Source organism: Calonectris borealis, chromosome 2 (assembly GCF_964195595.1).
Source record: "Calonectris borealis chromosome 2, bCalBor7.hap1.2, whole genome shotgun sequence".
Classification (NCBI taxonomy): Eukaryota; Metazoa; Chordata; class Aves; order Procellariiformes; family Procellariidae; genus Calonectris; species Calonectris borealis.
Window position 1 is genome coordinate 147,371,162 of NC_134313.1, and position 15,987 is coordinate 147,387,148.

The 15,987-nt window shown below is 35.7% G+C and overlaps 1 protein-coding gene across 1 annotated transcript in view; it reads right to left on the bottom strand.

The window, feature by feature from the left end:
* Positions 1-15,987, bottom strand: part of RUNDC3B (RUN domain containing 3B) — a 66,810-nt gene that overhangs the window by 19,817 nt on the left and 31,006 nt on the right. The window contains exon 8 of the mRNA XM_075143830.1: positions 11,013-11,170. Within this exon, the coding sequence (XP_074999931.1) occupies positions 11,013-11,170 (158 nt within the window). The remainder of the gene's footprint in view (positions 1-11,012; positions 11,171-15,987) is intronic.

The window sequence follows — 15,987 nt, forward strand, 5'->3', positions numbered from 1 at the left end:
TTACTCTTTCTGACTGGTCAACAGATCTTCGTGTGTCACAGCAACAGTACTAGTTGTGCCATAGAACAGATCCCCTTGAAACTTCTTCAGCAATCTTTTTAGTCCTCCTTTATTATCTCCTAGAGATCTTGAAATATATCTTCCAGTAATAAAATCACTGTCATCAATTTTGTACAGCCTTTGATTTCCTTGACCTTTGGAGTAACTTGGATAAGCTTATATTGGCAGAAATATTGGCAGCTTGACTCTTGAGTTCTAGTCTAATTACAGTGGAGACTTTATTTCGGAATACAGACATCCAGAATGGATCAAAACACACTACAATATGTTGACTTTGCATGTGCTCATTAAAATACTACTGCAGCGCATGACTGACACTCTTCACGTCCTTGGTCAAATAGTCAGGCCTTATTCCTCTGGAGGGGGATAACAGGCACAACCAGTTTCCCCAGATAGTAGGTCTTGACTGAAAACAGGAAAAATACTGAACTTGACTAGCGATGAAACTATTAAAAAAGCAAAGAACAGCTTTTAATTCAGTTCTTCAACTATCAGATCCTTTCTGCTGGAAAATGGACGACTCTTAGCAAACAGCTTTTTTTGACGGATTATCAAATTTGCCTTTAGTAAAAATCCTCTCAAACAGACCTTGTCATTAAAGGTTTTTTTTTTTTCCATCTCAGTCATGTAAATACAAATTATCTGTCTATAGCTGAACTCCTTTCAAAAGAACATTTCTATGGGGGTGGAGGGCAGGGGAAAAAAAGTCAAGATCTTCCTTCAGAACAGATCAGGAAAATTTCACCGAAAACAGTGGTCTTCTCTACAATTTTTTGCCATTTTAACATGCTTCCCTTGGATTCAGTAAAAACAGCAGTATCAACTGCGAAATGGTTGGGTAAACTTTGGGTTGACAGAACAACCACTTTTTTAAACTTCCACTCACTTATTAGGCCAGCAAGATTTTCAGCAGAGATATCCAACATTATAACTGTAAGATGGATCTTCCACATAGACGAGTATTTGCCAAAACCAGCATATAAGCTCCTTCAGAATGACATGTTTCTAATTACAAAAAAGTGAATATGGGAATGTTGACTTACTTTGAAGGATGGAAGACCATGCTGGTTTAAAAAAAAAAAAAAAGGCAAAAGAAAAAGAAGAAAAAAAAAAGCAGCAAGCCATGAGTAATGTAAGTTCTTCCTCGTAGCTAAATGGGAATTAATACCACTACTAAACTATGCAAACAGTAAGACAGAGTTTCAAAGTCCAAGGCAATTGCAGAATGAAAAAAATGCAGGATGAAAACCTGATCCAAGGAGAGTAGGGGCAGGAATAAAAAACCACACACACACAGAAAAGAACAGTAGAAATGGAGAAATGGGAAGGGAAAACAGGTGGCAAATAAAACTCTTTGCCAAGTGTAATTTGAGTTACAGTTTGGATACAAAATACTGAAAATTTTATTATGTTCAATGGTTGCATAAGAGTATCTCAATGACAAACAGAAAAAGCACCAATCTAAATCTCAATCACTTGCTATCCAAATAGAAAGGCAGCTAATAAAAGCTTCTTGCTCAAGAAATCAGGTAACACACTACACTGTATTTTCTTGGTTAGAACTTCAGACATTTCACATTTTCTATTTTAAGGCTTTCCAGAAATCATTTAAACTGTGTTTTATTTTAACAAAATATTGAAAAAACTCAAGACACTAAGTTGTAGCCTTAAAACTAGATTTTGAAGAAAGAAAAACCAGTTGTATCTTAAATTTACAAATACTATTCATAATTTTAAAAAAACCCCAAACATTTCTGTGACTATGTGTGTATGCACACTGACCTGTCACTCACCTTTCTTTTGGTCAAACTATTTGTATTTTACAGAAACTTTTAATTTTGTTTTGAAAGTATATAATGGATTTTTCTATTTCTTTTTACTGGATGAAACTTAATTCTCGATCTTATTTATTTAAACCAATAAATATAGCCAAATAAAACTGAAATTTAGGATAATTTAAATATCAATTTCTTTTGTCTAAAGAATCTTAGAGAGATTGCTTCAGTATATCAATGATAAAGTAATATGTCTGCAAATACAGAACTAGCCTCTCCTCACTATTCTAACCTGGCACTATTCTTCCACCCTTACAAAAATCGGTCATATTTTTACTATTTGTCATTTAAAGTCCATTTAGTTTGGTATTGAACTTCATGTAACTTGCGTTAAATATAGTAGAAGAATGTAAAAATAACTTTTGTTCAACTCTTCTCATTTATGTATAAGTATTATCAAATACTAGCTTTTCCCATCAGTATCTTCCAGTATATAGAAGCAAACATACAGTAAATGAATATAAGGATTAAGAAATGAAGCAAGAAAAATTGGGACTCTCAGAAGCAAATGGTATGCAAGTTTATTTATTTAAATGGATAAAGAACAAAGAGATCAAATTCAGTCTCTATGACTGTACTTTAGGAGTTAATGATTATGCACCAGGATACCCTATTTTTTAGCTGATGTTCTCTATCCCCTCCATTTGCAGTGAGTATCAAGTTATTCAAATCCTTTTATGAAATCAAAGCCTCAGGTTCACCTGTTCTAGACATGAGATAATTCTCTTTGTGGAATTAAAAGAGGAAAACGTTTGTTGTATAGGTCCTTTAGCATTACTATGCCAAAGCAGGTATTCTTTTTCTGCCACAGTTCAGGGAAGTTCAAGTAATATTACAGAGGAAGAAACTCCATGATCCATACAATATGCTTTCCCAATGGGAATGCACATCAGTTGCAACTGCATTGTACTGAGGCCCTCAAAGGTTCAATACTTCCCATTATTATTTTGAAAGGCCTTACTTCCCCTTGCTCTCAACCCTATAATTCTACATTGGATAAAAATTCTGGAATTTAGAATGCATAAAGTGCTAATGTCCAAGTAACTTAAAGCTTTCTTGCTCGCTACTTTTATGCAATGCCTTTATCCATAGAAGTGTAGTTATGGGAGAAAAGAGAAAGTATGCCACTACAAAAACAGATTTTAGTATTACACATTAGACACTAAGAGAAGGGGACACACTGATATGCTAATGTCACTAAGTATGCAAAATGGTCAAAGGAAAGTCCCTATGATTCTCTAAACCACTAAGGAAAAAGAAGAAAAGGAAAAAAAGGGAGAAAAGGAAAAAAAGGGAGAAAAGGAAAAAAAGGGAGAAAAGGAAAAAAAGGGAGAAAAGGAAAAAAAGGGAGAAAAGGAAAAAAAGGGAGAAAAGGAAAAAAAGGGAGAAAAGGAAAAAAAGGGAGAAAAGGAAAAAAAGGGAGAAAAGGAAAAAAAGGGAGAAAAGGAAAAAAAGGGAGAAAAGGAAAAAAAGGGAGAAAAGGAAAAAAAGGGAGAAAAGGAAAAAAAGGGAGAAAAGGAAAAAAAGGGAGAAAAGGAAAAAAAGGGAGAAAAGGAAAAAAAGGGAGAAAAGGAAAAAAAGGGAGAAAAGGAAAAAAAGGGAGAAAAGGAAAAAAAGGGAGAAAAGGAAAAAAAGGGAGAAAAGGAAAAAAAGGGAGAAAAGGAAAAAAAGGGAGAAAAGGAAAAAAAGGGAGAAAAGGAAAAAAAGGGAGAAAAGGAAAAAAAGGGAGAAAAGGAAAAAAAGGGAGAAAAGGAAAAAAAGGGAGAAAAGGAAAAAAAGGGAGAAAAGGAAAAAAAGGGAGAAAAGGAAAAAAGGGAGAAAAGGAAAAAGGGAGAAAAGGAAAAAGGGAGAAAAGGAAAAAGGGAGAAAAGGAAAAAGGGAGAAAAGGAAAAAGGGAGAAAGAAGACAAGAAGAAAAGGAAAAAGAAAAGGAAAAAGAAAAGGAAAAAGAAAAGGAAAAAGAAAAGGAAAAAGAAAAGGAAAAAGAAAAGGAAAAAGAAAAGGAAAAAGAAAAGGAAAAAGAAAAGGAAAAAGAAAAGGAAAAAGAAAAGGAAAAAGAAAAGGAAAAAGAAAAGGAAAAAGAAAAGGAAAAAGAAAAGGAAAAAGAAAAGGAAAAAGAAAAGGAAAAAGAAAAGGAAAAAGAAAAGGAAAAAGAAAAGGAAAAAGAAAAAAGAAAGGAGAGGAGGAGAGGAGGAGGGAGAGGAGAAAAAAGGAGAGGAGAAAAAAGGAGAGGAGAAAAAAGGAGAGGAGAAAAAAGGAGAGGAGAAAAAAGGAGAGGAGAAAAAAGGAGAGGAGAAAAAAGGAGAGGAGAAAAAAGGAGAGGAGAAAAAAGAAAAAAAGAGCAGAGAGGAGAGACTCCTTACAAAAACGAGTATTTTTCATTTTGGAGTCAGCCAGCATTTTGCTGTAAATATACCAACACATCTTGTCATTCAAGGCACCAATAACTTGAAAAGCTTTTATCTTTTTTAAAATTTAAAGATTTATTTTAATACAAACCTTTTAAACCCCCTTTTTAAAAGTTCAGAATGAGATATTAAAACATGAGAGTTTAAAAATAAATCCTTCCCTATCTACTGCATCTTGCAGAGTAAGTCCTTTTCTTCAGGCTGCTATGAATCCAGAAACTTTTGGCTTCCTGCTGCACAATAAACCCACGCAATCCCTTTGGATTCTAAGAATAGCGTGTCCTCCGTCATGTCAGAGGCTTGGCTGCAATTTGTTTAATTCTGCATATTTCTTCACTGTGCTTCACTCTGTATGCTCCACTCTGAATCGCATGAGTCTGTCCATGTACTATACCCAGCTGAACTTTTCCTAGTTATACTTTTAAGCAAAAAGGAAATTCCCTCGTCTTCACAGGTTTCCACCTCACTGAAAACAGAACTTTCCTTCTGGCTGCCTATCCACACCTTTGTAAAACAGAACAGGCGTACGATATTGCAGCAAACTTCAAAAGAAAGAATTCCACAAAAACAAAATCCAAAACACTGCCTAAACAAAACAGTTTTAACATCGTTAAAATATGCAATATAAAAACCAAAGTACAGACAAGTTGAGAAAAGGAGGAGCTGAAAACAGAACTGTGTGTGTAAAAGTGTGGCTAATGTGAATTATGGTTTGATAGCAAGGATCCATGAAAGCTTTAAAAGGAAAGAAGGATTAGCATTCTCAGTTTTGACATTCTAGGAAAGAAATTCGCTAAGAAGATCAAACATTAGATTTTAATCTCCCACTTCCTTTCAGTGAGAAAATAAAGCAGCTACAACAAACTGGATTTACTGTACTTATGCAGTTGAGGAATTCAATTTCTTAAAAAAAAAAAAAAAAAAAGGTCTTACAAGAGGACTATCTGAAAATGAAGGTAAGAGTGGTAAAAACGTGATCCAGCTTTCGAACAAGGATTACAAAGCCAGGCAACCCACATTTAAAGTTTTACTCACAAGAAGACACAAAACACAGGCTAAATTTCAAAGCCATTGCTTAGACCTTTCTTCTTCTGTTTCCTTGGACAAGCTTTTCTCTGCTTTGTCCCTGACAGCACAGTTATAGCCTACATCCTCTACAACTTTGTGCCTTCATCTATGACCCTCCCCTGCCTGCTCTCAGGCAGAATATTTGTGACAGCACTCTGAAGGCTCTAGAGCATTTACAAACAGAATCTTGACAAAGCGAGGAAAAGCACAGATACTATTTTCATGAACAAGTTTTTTTAACCAAATGGGGCAATCTTTGGAAAGGAATCATCTTTGCTACAAAGAATATAGTAAATCTTCCTTTAAGTATTCCATAATAGATCTGATAGAACATGGTCTATTTGAAACAGAGAAGCTCATTTTGCCTGGACTTAAACATGTGTGAATATACTCTGGATGCTGCTCTTGCAGAACTACTGTGGCTATGTTCAGGTGCTGCTGAGAATGAGCTGATGGGACTTCTCTGAAAGGCAGGATGCATTTGCCTGAGCTCAATGCAGTGCTAACATAGGGAAAAACAGGTGTGTGGACAGAGTACTCCAACAGTCAATGCCTGAAAAAAGTGAAGCATAAGTGACAGGCTGTGTACAACTCAGGAGTGGAAACATACACAGAATATTTACTGTAATTAAAGAGTGTCACTGATGCAAACAGTCTCTCGGGGTTGCAACTAAACTGTCATTTCCTGTCTTTACAAAGACATTTGTATTATCCAGATAGGAACTCAGTATTGCTGGATCTATCAAACAGCTATATTACAATATTAAGAATGGAGTACAAGCACTGTTTGGGCCTTGAAAAGACTGACCAATTCTGAAGCAACAGCCAGACAAATTAAACAAATCTAGCTTTAAGATTTGCTAAACCAAAAAATTCTAAATTATATAGACAAGCTTAATACAATGTAAGACGCCAGTGTCCCTACAATTTAATTTGAGTCTTATTTGTGCCATAACCAAAGACAGAATTCCAAACACAGAAGAGCCTTCTTGAATTTCCTTACCTCCACATGACCCCTCCCACAAAACAGCAGAACAAGAAAGGGATATAGGAAGAAACAGTAGAGGGAGATAAAAAACAGAGCAGTATAAAATATAGCACAGCCACTGAATCTAAGAAATAATTTTTCAATACATGTGATAAATAAATAAAAAAAAAAGATTAAAATATTGCACCAGTTGGGACAAACAAGCTGTACCATCTTACACCAGGCACACCAGCCTGAAAACATGAAAAATACCTTAGGAGGAAACCCATATCAGTAAACATTATGTAAAACACTATTGTCATTTCAACAAAAATCATAGCAGAAGAAAAAGATTTTAAAGCATTTTGAGGTTTTTTTTACCTTTGTATACAATGCTTTCTTTTTTCCTTATCACTTTATTTAAAAAGATTTTTTTGTTAAAGTGATTAGCTTTTATAACATCAGTGAGTCACTATGCAGGAGATGAGTCACTATTCAGGAAATTGATGGAATCTCTTTTGTAATCATACATCAATATTTAACATATGTAAATATCAATTTCAGATGCAGAATTTGAACTTTAAAGTGACAAAGATCAGCAGAGTTTGCCTTAGACACAGGTAGTGTGTTAGCTAAAAGAAAGACTAAGAATCACCCTAAGGGGGGGAAAAGCCTGTTTAAGCTGAGATAAAGAGTTTTAATGTAAGGATGTTGTGGGCAAACAGTTCCACATTTTGCCCAGTCACTTCTTTGACTGAGCTAACTAGTCCTTCGAGGTGGTGGTCTCGAAAGTGGGGTGCGGGAAGAAAATACTTTTTGTACTGTTAATGAATGAAAAAATATTTTAAAATAGTGTTTATTTAATCTTTATCTCATCCTTTTCAATTTCTATTTTTGTGTATGTTTTATAATGTACATAATATATATACTATATATAGTACAACAGTAGTACATGTATATAATCTATAAATAAATAAATATACCTATATTAGGGGAGTGTGCTCAGAATTTTTTTACTGATGGGGTGCGCAATCAAACGTCTCTCTGCTCCAAAAGACGTTCAACACTTCTCTGCAGGATCTTGGAGGAGGAAGAAATAGCTGCCTCTGTGAGTTTTGAATACTCCAGGATACAGTTCCTTGATGATTTGGGATCCCTCTCCCATCACATTTTAAATGTTATGGAATTCAAACTGTTTTCTTCAGTTAGACACGCCATAGATCACAGGCTTCTCTTGGCTGTCCTCCTGTGAGCTGTTATTTTTAAGCACTTAAGAGCTGTTAATTTTAAGCACTTTAAGGCCTTAAGAACTGCCCCACCATCACTGTAAAAATACACTATTTCTATAGAAGAGTGGAGCCAAAAGCACTGTTCTCTAACGTTCAACTACAACAAGTCCCAGACAAAAACACGTCCCAGTGACGGCAAACACTTCTGAAGAAAGCAAATGAAAGTCAGAACATCTTTATTACAATTGACACATATCACTAGGCAATCACTTTATCTGGATATGCTGAAAGTGGTAAGAGAGAAAGCTGTGATTAGAATAGAACAGAATAGTTCCAGTTAGAAGGGACTTAAAACGATCAGGTAGTCCAACTGCCTGATCACTTTAGGGCTGATCAAAAGTTAAAACATATTATTAAGGGCATTGTCCAAATGCTTCTTAAGCACTGACAGTTATGGGCCATCAATCACCTCTCTAGAAAGCCTGTTCCAGTGTTTGACCACCCTCTCGGTACAGAAATGTTTCCTAATATCTGATCTGAACCTTCTTCTTGATCAGCTGTGCATTAGTTTAAACGTGTCTGACTGATGATCAGGTGGTCTAACTTGATTTGCCATTAGCCACCTACCAGCAAAGTGAGACATTCAATCCCCAGATGGGTGGGCATATTACTAAGAAATCCAATTATGTTGAGAGACACAAACAAATGTTACTCTCTTGTGAATAACTAATTTGATAAATTTTCAGCTTCACTGTTTTCCAGATATTAGTATTCATGAGGTCCATGAAATGGCTTTTAACAACATTGAAAACTGTTTTGTTCATTGTAGTTTGGATACTCAAGCGTGTAAGACAAAGTTAAGAACACTGAAAATTGTAGACATTAAGTTTTGCATAGCAGCTGTAAAACAAAAATTACTTCCAAGTTTCTCCAATCTCCTATCTCCATATTTATTTCATGCTTTAGAGCAAACTGCCTTATTAAATATGAATATGGAAAAGCTTCTCTGTAGGTAATCTAATTTATAACCTGAAGGCCTTGTTGATAACTAGTGTTATCTGGTTTCCAAGTCTGCAACAATAACAACCTATACTGCCAAGAAAGTAAGATCTCTATTACCCATCCCCACTTTTTTTTTTTTTTTTTTGGGAGGCAGACCTAGACATAGACTCAGATTCTGCCCAAGAATTGAGAATATACATTTTCGCTTGCATCCCTGTGAAACATCATTTTGGAAACATCAACAAACACTTACTCAACAGAAAGTTGAAGCGGTAGAACTTGCTACCTTAACAACAGCAGCCAGTGGAATAGAAGAAAAGCATCATTAAAAAGAAAATATAGAATGTTTATTTATAATAGTGTCCATTACACAGCAAATGATCCTAAATCAGATCTCAAAGTGTTTTACAAACAGTAATGTAATACGCCTCGGCAGAATTACAATCCCAAACTTGCTCTTAGCTGCTGGTAAAGAATTCAAAAAGATTACAGCACACATTCACCAATTCAAAATGCTACTAATGGTAGGGGAGCAAAACACTAAGATTTGGAATTACATGAACACCGTTCTAAAACAGCTGACCATAAAAAGCAATTGGCCAAAACTCATGCCTCATTACAGACACATTACTGATACAACATATTCTGCTGCCAGGTCACCCTTGGTCAGAATTAAAAAGAAAGAAAAAAGAACCATGAAAGAACGATTACAAGATGTTAACCATGAGTGGTGTTCACCATCAGAAACCTGCTAGGAATGTTTCTTCCTTTCCCTCTCCCCAATAAGGAACTATGAGTTCCTAACACACTTTAAGAAGAGTTCATCTGAGAGACACGCTACACTCACAGCAATAACAATGCAAAATTATACCTCTCTCTCCAAATATCTAGTGTAGTCCAGGCTCCTGACTGCAATATCTCATAAACGGCTATATAAGAACACACTGTCAAGATACAACAGAAACTGCTCCACAAGTTGAGCCTTTACATAAAAAGGCCAGCAAACAAAACCAAAACACAAAGACGGAGATCTTTAAAACAGTCTGACTGCATATAGCTCAGCTAAAAATTAACAGCAGGTTTGAATGTACAAAATTTCCAAGTATCAGAGCGGTTTTAAATGAACTCACACTTCCCCACCCCCTTCCCCCCAACCCCCAAATAATCAGGGAGGCCCTTTAAAGAAGTGTAACATGAATCATTAGCTATATCAGTAGGTTCAGAAAAGAACTCAAGAACAGGTATCTCTCAAAAGCTTACAGGCAATCAGAAAAAGAAAAAAAAGACAAACTTGGAAAAACATCTTTTTTCTTCCTCAACTCTGAAACTGGCATAAAAAAAATGCAAATGCTGTATTCCTGAAGATTTTCATAAAATCCATTTCAAGCACTGGCAATAAAATGATTTACCACAAGACAGAGAGTGGAAGGCGGAGGGAAGAGAGAAAAAGCTTTATTTACAAGCTAGAAGTACTTTTTAGTGCATAGAAAAGACCCTTCCGGGTGGTGTCTCTGTGAGACATTAGGCAGAGGGAACCAAAGTACCCCAAAGCCATCTTTATATTCCCTTCATCCTGGATTGTTTCAAAGGCCACAGATGACTTCCATTTTACTTCAGACACATACAGATTACTCCAGATATAAGGTAAAATAATTCATCTTGTTATGAACAGAACGGAACATACAATTACTTCAGATGCACACTATAGCAGTCTCGTGGCAATTTATCACCACACAGCAAGTCTTCCATCTATCTGGGTCTTTAAACATTACCAGGGAATGTCTCTGCAAAAGGACAGTACCTCTCTATCAAACAGGCAGGGCTGGGAGGATAAACTACCTGAATATTTATCATATTAGGAGTCACATATATATTAAAAAATTAAGCCTTTTCCTGTTGTTTTAGCATTTTGCCTCGCATTGAAGAAAGGGTGAGTAGCAAACTATTTCATTGGTTTGAATATTTTTAGGACTCAGATGCAATTGTACTGTGTCTGAGCCCCACGCAAATAAAATAAAATCTATGCAAAGAAAATAAATATTTCTTTATCCTCTCTTGCCTAACATTTTTAAAAACAGTGTTCAAAAGGAAGCTGCCTCCAGTACTTTTTTTTAAGGGTAGCCTTAAAGCTGGAAATAATAAAATATAAAGAACATTTTATAAAAATGTGTTAAAAATTTAAGCAAGTTTACTGTAAGCTATTTCAGATCTAAAAAAAAATTTAATCTCTGAATTATTCTGTCTTACACTACTGCAGTTTTCAGGGGAGCCATTTCTGAATATAAGACTTGTCAGGGAAAAAAATAAAACTGAAATACATCAATTTCTTTAAGAAGTTTGACTCATTTCCACAGGACCAGAAGTTCTTCATATCGTATAGTTAAATAAGTTAAATAAATTAAATAATACTGCTCTAACAACGTTTCTCCATTATACTAACTTACAACTGGTCTTGCAGTTCCACAATGATATATTCCAGCTGTTCCTTCTCCATTTTATGAGCTAGATCCATATCTTCAATTCTTTGTAACAGCAGTTTATTCTGTGAGACAGATTCAGATAGCTGGTTTTCTCTGAGTCGTACCAATTCTTCAAGGTAACCCTGGAAATGTAAGTGTTAGAAAGCCTTAAAGAACACACTATCAAAAAAACTTTTCATTACGTATGTTCACATTTTTCTGGTTTAAGATGTATACAGTTCTACTTTGGTTTTGTTGTAGGTGGTTTTTTTATTTTTAAACAGACTAGTAAATTGACTTAAGATTAGTATGATGTTTCCTAATAGGTACCAAGAAAATCATGTGCCTATTTATATTCCTGCAGAGGAATAGAATAATGATGAAACAATGAGATAGGAATGCCACCAGCATGAAACACTATTTCATTTTTTGAAAACAACATAGAACAGTCACTAGTGCAAGAAAAGGATCAGAACTTTACGACTTAACAGATGCAGGATGTTAGATATTGTGTAAGAAGGCCAAGAGTAGAATGTGTCTATATGGATCTGTATAGTTAATGAAAGGGATCCAGAATTATTATCAAAAAAAATCCAACTTTATTTTAAAGTTTCTTTGAAAACTGCAATACCACATCACACATTAAAATGACAAGGAAAAAAGTTATTGAAGTAAATATTCATCTACAGTAAAGCATAAGGTATGACAACTGGTGAAGGTCTCTTCTTTTAGTAACACTGGACATCTAGAGCTGGAATGTGCATTTATGTCATTGTTTTTCAAGCTGATACTTATAAAAGATATGGGACAGTCCTAATCACATTCCAACTACTTAGTCATTTACCAAAATCCATGATGTGAGTATTTAACAGCAGCTGTGATGGCACGTTGGTCACAAAGTATATTCACATATTTAATTTAATTACACATCTGGTTACAATACCAAGGAGATATTTCTTTCTCTTCTTCAAGCAGAGTCTCAGCATGTCAGATGTTAGTAACTTCTTATCAATTCTTAGTTAAAGCTGGATACAGTAAGTCTATACTGCATAAAATTTTGCACATTCCTTGAACCCTGTGGAAAAATGTGTAACTCTTTCACAGGTGCCCACATTAAAAAAAAAAAAAAAAAAAAAAGGTAGTTTTCATAGACATAGAACAGTCATAGTCCTGTTGAGTAAGAAAACAGGTTTCACGTTAGCTGGTCAGTAAAATGCTACTAATATAATTCATCACCAGAATGACGATTAAGGGTTTGGAGGATCTCTCATATGAGAGGAGGCAGAAAGAGCTGGGATTGCTCAGACCAGGGTTGAGAGGGGAGGGAAGAGAGGGAGGAAGAGAGTCATATCAATGTGTATCAATATTTAATGAGAGGGTGTAAAGAGAATGGAGTCAGACTCTTCCCAGTGGTATCAAGTGAAAAGAGGCAATGGGCACAAACTGAAATACAAGAAGCTATTTAAATGTAGGAAAAAACTTCTTTATTTTATTTATTTTTAAATGAACACTGGAACGGGTTGTCCAGACAGGCTGGGGAGTCTGCATCCTTGAGATATTCACAGCCCAACTGAACAAGGCCCTGAGCAACCTGCTCTAGTCTACCGTTTTTTTGAGCAGGGGAGTTGGACTAGACAATCTCCAGAGGTGCCATCCGACCACAACTATTCTGTGATTCTATGGTTACGTACAGTTCTATCCACTGGATATATTTATATTGGATAGGAATTTATTTTAGTTTCAATACAAGTTCCAAGGAATCTTGAGAGCTTTTCAGTATGCCTAGTTCTGCCCCATCAAACGTTACTGTTATCTTGACCATTAAGGTACTCCTTGGAGCTCTAAGTAGTGCTTTGAAAGTACTAAAGGATGCATTAGGACATACACAAATTTCCTGCCTGCCAGAAACATCAAACATTTTATAAAAAGATTTTAGACATGAAGCATCAGTATCAGAAACAGAATATTATGAACAGTAAATAGCTCTACCTATAATGACATGCAGATGCATCATCCCATCAGCGAAAAGCATATAAAACTCCAGTATAAACAGCACACAAAGAATTTAGGAGTTTACTACGCAAAAGTGAACAGTTTACATCATTCCAAAATAGGGAAGGGATAACTTCCACGGAAGTAACAAATGTGTAAATTATGACTCATTAATCTGGACAAGAGACAACTTGGAAAAGACAAACTCATCATATTTCCAGAGTGGCCTGGAGAGGGCAGGAAGGAAGTGGCTGTTCATCATTTTTTAAAATACAAGAGCTAGGCACCATGAAACAAAGCTAGTAGGAGCCAAATTCAAAAGACAGAAAAGGAGGTGGCTTTTCACACAACAGATGGTAGGTACACAGAATGCTTTGCCAAAAAAATTATTTGGATGCTAAAAATTTACATGGGGTCAAGGGGATATTTGACAAGTATTTGGAAGAGAGATCCATCACAGGGTACTAAACAGACAAAGCTTATCAGCTTCAGGAAGTCCTTGAGCTGATATGTGTTGGCCATTCAAGTATTAGAGGAAAAACAGTGCATATATATTTGGTTTGTTTTTATTCTACCCTCCACATCTACTTTGGGCAAGTATCCAAGGTAGGATAACCTAGGATTCTTGGTCTAAACCAGCATAGCTTTGTTGATCCAATAAAGCAACACTAGGATTTACCTTGCTAAAATAATACCTGACCCTATCCTACCATTCAAACATCTCAGAAGATACAGATACCTTTATCTTAGCTGAAATCCAATCACTTGTCATATGTGACCCTGGTAAACTTCATTCACCTGTGCTATTAATGACTGCACATACTTAGGAGGCACAAAAGGAATTTATTATTGTTTGTGCAAAGTGAATGACAATAGAGCAAAAGAAGGATCTATCAGACTCACTGTACCAGCTACTAAAAATACATTATTTTCAGCTTGGTCTTCTTGTCACAAACACGCAGTTTTCCAACACACAGAATGTCAGAAAGCCCCTTTGTTTGAAAGAAAACACTCTGTCTCTGATTAACTGGTACCTACTGCACTATATGGAACTTGATTGTTGCTGCAACTTACTGCCATGGAAAAGGTCCCAAAAAGGGAAGGAGAGAAACACTCAGGAAAGAAGTTCTATTCCATAGTCCATCTAACCTCTTAACGGTCATTTGTTCAAGTTATAATAGAACAGATGTAGTATAGTTGAAGTGAATTAAATACAAATTTGGCTGGCACATCCCAAATTAAAATTAGACAATGGAAAATTTTCTGTCTGTAGGAATAAAAAAGTTATTTTGCTGCTGCAATTGTCAAGTAGGCATTCTAAAGGAGGACAATTAGGAAAGTGTCAATGGCTATCAGAGTAGCTATCATTTTGAAAATTGTATTAAATGCACCAAAGTTTTCAAAGAGTTATCATAAAACTGACTTGAATTCACCCCTACATTAGTTGACTGTAGAAGTTAGCAGTTCATTACGAGAATGCTACAAGGAATACTGTGACTCACTAAAATAGTAATGCTCAAAAATTTGAAATACTCAGTATCAGATCAATGAATAACTTCCCATGGAATAGAAATGTTTCTGGATCTTAGACTCGTGAATAAACCAAAACCTCCATTTGCTGCTACAGCCACTGAAGATCTTTGTGCTTTTGTAGACGTAAAGCTACCTAGTGATTCTGGCTAGTGGATTTGGACACCACGTTTCAATATTGTTTCTATAGATGTCTGTCACAACTTTGATGGGGTATCCTTCATGGCATATCCTTGGAAATGAACCACCTAGATGTACTAAGAAAAACAAACATCCACCTATTTTGTTCTCTTCAATGCTTCTCCAGAGCTGATGATACTTCTCTCATTAAACCCCAAAATATTTTACAATCATCAGGGCAGGGGAGGGGGGAAGAGCAGAGTTCAAACCGATCCCATGTTTTTGTCTGGACACAAGGATGAAATGCTGTCTTGAATACGTTCCTGTGCTTCAAGGACTGTTGGGGTGGGGAGGGAGAATTTTTCATTTTGTTTAGGTATATGAAGAGATTCCTTTTGAATGGCACATTTTGGTTTACAAAAGCAGGGAAAATGTCCTCTGTACCAGACAGAGCCCCAAGGAACACTAGTTCTTTCCATATGGAAAGTGATACCACGCTGGCTGAGAAGATCATATCAGCATTTAAGGTCATATTTCAAAAATGAGAAATCTAAGGGACCAAAAATAGAAAAGAAATAATTGTATGCATATTTTTTAAAAAACATCTCTCGCATCCCACAGTAAGTCTGACTTTTTCACTGTTACTTAGAAAAACTTTAACTAGGTTCTCTCACATGCATTAAAATAAACCAACTTTGATTCTACACATTCCATATTAAGACTGGCTTTTAGCAATCCATAGGTACATTTACCCTAATGAATTGAAGATAGCCAGGACTCCTTCTCAGGTATATTTTCTCCTCAGTCTGGCTATATCTATACTAAAACTCAAGTTCCAAAGGACCATGTCTGAAGTCATACTGGTTATTTGGAATGATCGCTGAGAAACACTAATTCACAAACCGTGACCTGAAATAATCAGGGAGAGTGCTAGTTGTCCCAGGCCAAAACCATGCCAACAATCATTCTTAAAATTTAAATATGCATTGACTGTATACAGACTATATACACAGTAAATATGTGACTGAGTTGGTACCAGGACCTGGGCCACAGTTAATGTACCCAGTCCCAGCTGGCAGAAGATCCATTCTAGATCCCATCTGACCATCCCTTTTTTATTTTTTTTTTTAAAAAAAATCTTTTTTCTTCTCAGTACAGTAAAAACTAGAAAGGCAGAGAGATAATCCTCTGATTCTAATGCCCTACACTAAGGGAAGTAATTACACCTCCATGCACCATTATGTAGTTCCAGCCTTTCATATAGTTTACTCTGTTCTGAGTTTCACCAAAATCAAATTCTGACATTGGGAAAAAAGAA